The following is a 3,309-nucleotide window of genomic DNA, read 5'->3' on the forward strand; positions in this document are numbered from 1 at the left end:
GCAGTAGAAAATAAATCAGCATAAAATTATGGTCAGTTATTTTTTTTATTATTATTTTTTTATTACGTTAGACCACAGAGAGTTCCTAAAGATGTGCTCAGGTAACTTCACTTGAAAAGTAAAGGTGGTCATTTTTAAGCTTATTCAAATTCAGCAATAGAACTAAAACTGATAAATGGAAAACATTTTTTACATGTTAGACAATTACGTGAAATAACACTAAGCACTTTATTTAATAATGGGCAATTTGCAATATGAATTTAACTACTCTTTACTGTGTACGTTGGAAAGTATAAAAATGTCATTGTATGTTTGTACAATGACAATAAAGGAATCTATCTATCTATCTATCTATCTATCTATCTATCTATCTATCTATCTATCTATCTATCTATCTATCTATCTATCTATCTATCGATCATTTCCCAAGCCCAAAGCCTGTCTTTGCTTTGGTAAAATAACTACTTGTTGAATTTGTGCTATCAGATGAAGTCAAACTGATCACTGAGAAAGTTTCAACTATGGTTATTCAATAAAGTAATTTTTACCATGACTTTGTCTGTTGATGATAAGCTTTGTATATCACACAAAGCCCCTACAGGGAGATGAGTGAAGTCTTGCTTTTGCACTTGTCCCACAAGCAGTGCTTGTTTCACCTCAAATGCTTTTGTGTGGGAAAAAATGTCACAAATTAGTTTTTCCCTTGCCTTGGAGCTGCAAGTTGAGGCCGTTCAACATTTCTGTCACATCTGTTAAAAGGCGAGGTCCCATTTCCATTCTGTGTCGATCAGTTCTGGGACAGTTTTGCCCATTGTCAGAAGAAAGGCGTTGGGGGTTGAAAGTTTAATATTATTAAATCTACTAAACTTTTATGATGAAGTGTTTTTGTTAAGGTTATTGTAAGGTTGTTACAAGCCAAAGAACTCTAAAGTGTATATTCCTCAATTGTGCACAATGTTGGGGGCAAAACAAGGCAATGATCACCAATTCTCATTTGAGGCAACCAGACATTTCCTGTTCTCTGAGAAAGAGGAAGTGAGATCTGCTGGGGTTAACAGCATCATCAACCACAGTTACCAGGTCTGACGGCAAATACGGGCAGAGTCTCCTGCATAGGTGCAGAAGTTTCTGAACAGACATGCACTTAGTCACTTGCTCAGGCGCAAGCAAACCACTCACACAGGTAAGAGTGCTATTCTTTTCTTGGAATCTTAGCATTTGTCCAATAGCAATTCAACAAGTTGTAGGAAAGATCAAGTAAGAACCTGTCAAAATGCAGACCATTCTTTGACCTTTTCCCCTTTTGCTTCATTAGGATCTCTGTGTGTCAAGATTTTTGAGGAGCAGTGGTCAGCAAGTGTACACCAATTTCTTGGCTGTCACAATGCTGCAGGAAGGCAATTTAACCTTGAACGAATCCTGCAAGATTCATGATGGCATACTTTCACCCTTCGTGCCTATTGGCTACATTGTCATCTGTTGCATCGGTCTGCTCTGCAACACCATCACCCTTTACATATTTTTCCTTCGGTGGCATACAGACTCTTCCATGGCCGTATACATGCGGCACCTCGCCCTGGCAGACACTCTGCTGGTCCTGTGTTTGCCCCTGCGGGTTTACTACCACAACAAAGTAGGTCCCTTCTACTTGTGCAGGGTGGTGGGGATCTTCTTCTACATCAACATGTATTCCAGCATCCTGTTCCTCAGCCTCATCAGTCTGGATCGCTACTTGAAAATCGTTAAGCCCGTTTGGGTGTTCAGCATCCAAAAGACCAAGTGGAGCCACATGGCAAGCTATATCATCTGGGCTGTCCTCATTTTAGGAACGATCCCCTTTTTGACAAGCGACAGTCAGAAACATCCGTGCGACAAAGTTTGCTTCCACTTCCACAGCAAGGGGACTGTCAGTGGGACCATTAACCTGACAACAGTGGTGTTCTTCCTTGTTTTTTATGTGGCCTTTCTTTGTTTTTATGTGAAGATAACTAATAAACTCAGGACTATGTCCATGGGTAACGGTGACTCTAAGGCACAGAGTCGCAAAAAGAGGGTCATCATGAAGACTTTCTTGGTACCGGCCATTTTTACTTTGTGTTTCTTGCCTTACCATGCAATACGAATCCCATACGTTCTGGCTCAGCTGAACGTGATCAGGGATATTCCTAGCCAACAATTGTTGCATATCTTAAATGAGAGTACCTTGCTACTGTCCACTCTAAATAGCTGCCTAGACCCAATTATCTATTACTTCTTAAACAGTGCGTACAGGAAAACCATACTCTGTGCCATTCAGGGCAAGTTTAAAAATATGTATGCTTTAAACAGAAGGAGAATCAGCATAAACCACTCGGTTACTGAAATTTAGCCTTAGTCAAGTCAAGTCACCTTCATTTATATAGCGCTTTTAACAATATGAAATGTTTCAAAGCAGCTTTACAGTGATAATAGGAAATTACAGTAACAGAGATTGTTTTGGCTTTATAGCAGCTCTAGGATAAAGTTAGTGTCCAGCTAAAGTTAGTTTTGATTGATTGATTCACTTCCATTACGAAGATCATTAGTTATTAACTTAGGGGCCGGTAACACGACATCGTTCTAACAGAAAAGCCTCAACACGCTCCGGCCACCCATCCGCACAAAACAGTGCCTTGTGGCTCGAGAATGCCCTCCCGGAAATAGGTTCCAAGGTGCAAACGATTATCAGTTTTCTCTGCGCAAACCTACGCAACCTCTGCGCAAACCTCTCATCCTTAATGGATGAGTTTTCCATTTGTGACTACATGAATCAAATTTTGTAGATTCAACAATCTAAGATATTTAGTTTTAAATTATGTACACTATTGATTTGGGCACACACAATTTGTTTCATATGATCTAAAAAAAAAAATGCAGGAAGTTATAATAAATAAAAAATAATCAGGTGTGTCTAAATCTCTGACTGGTAGTGTAAGTGTGTTTAAGAATTTATTGTGTTTCTGTAAATACTGACTAGCTGAGCATTGTTCTCAAATAGGTTTGCTTTGATTCAGATTGTGTGGTGGTCCCAAAAACAATTAAAAATGGTCTATCTAAAATTAAGAATGGATATATGTATGAAACTGCACAGGCCCAACAACATGTACAGTTATTTACATGACATAGGCTAAATAGGAAAATGAGAGTTTGATTTCTAAATGTGTTATTTCAATGATTTTATGGTTTCTGCATCCACAAATTAAAAACAAATTGTGGTTGACACAAATCCTCATAATTTATCCTCATCGTAAGTGAACCTAGTGGGTAATTTTTTGTTCATTTATCATATTT

General features: G+C 38.5%; 1 protein-coding gene across 1 annotated transcript; it reads left to right on the plus strand.

The window, feature by feature from the left end:
- The first annotated feature begins 901 nt into the window (after window positions 1-901).
- Window positions 902-2,723, plus strand: LOC309477384 (P2Y purinoceptor 14-like). The gene is made up of 2 exons (XM_082140643.1): window positions 902-1,183; window positions 1,316-2,723. The coding sequence occupies exons 1-2, from the start codon at window positions 1,139-1,141 to the stop codon at window positions 2,366-2,368; spliced, it is 1,098 nt and encodes a 365-aa protein (XP_081996769.1). The 5' UTR covers window positions 902-1,138; the 3' UTR covers window positions 2,369-2,723.
- Window positions 2,724-3,309: the final 586 nt, after the last annotated feature.

The sequence above is a fragment of the Leuciscus leuciscus genome (genome assembly GCF_965113295.1).
Source record: "Leuciscus leuciscus genome assembly, chromosome: 16".
Taxonomy (NCBI): Eukaryota; Metazoa; Chordata; class Actinopteri; order Cypriniformes; family Leuciscidae; genus Leuciscus; species Leuciscus leuciscus.

Excerpts from the sequence above, each read along its gene's own strand:
- LOC309477384 (XM_082140643.1), top strand. The coding sequence starts at position 1,139 with ATGCACTTAGTCACTTGCTCAGGCGCAAGCAAACCACTCACACAG. Across the intron at positions 1,184-1,315 it reads CAAGCAAACCACTCACACAG|GATCTCTGTGTGTCAAGATT; the intron begins GTAAGAGTGCTA and ends TTGCTTCATTAG.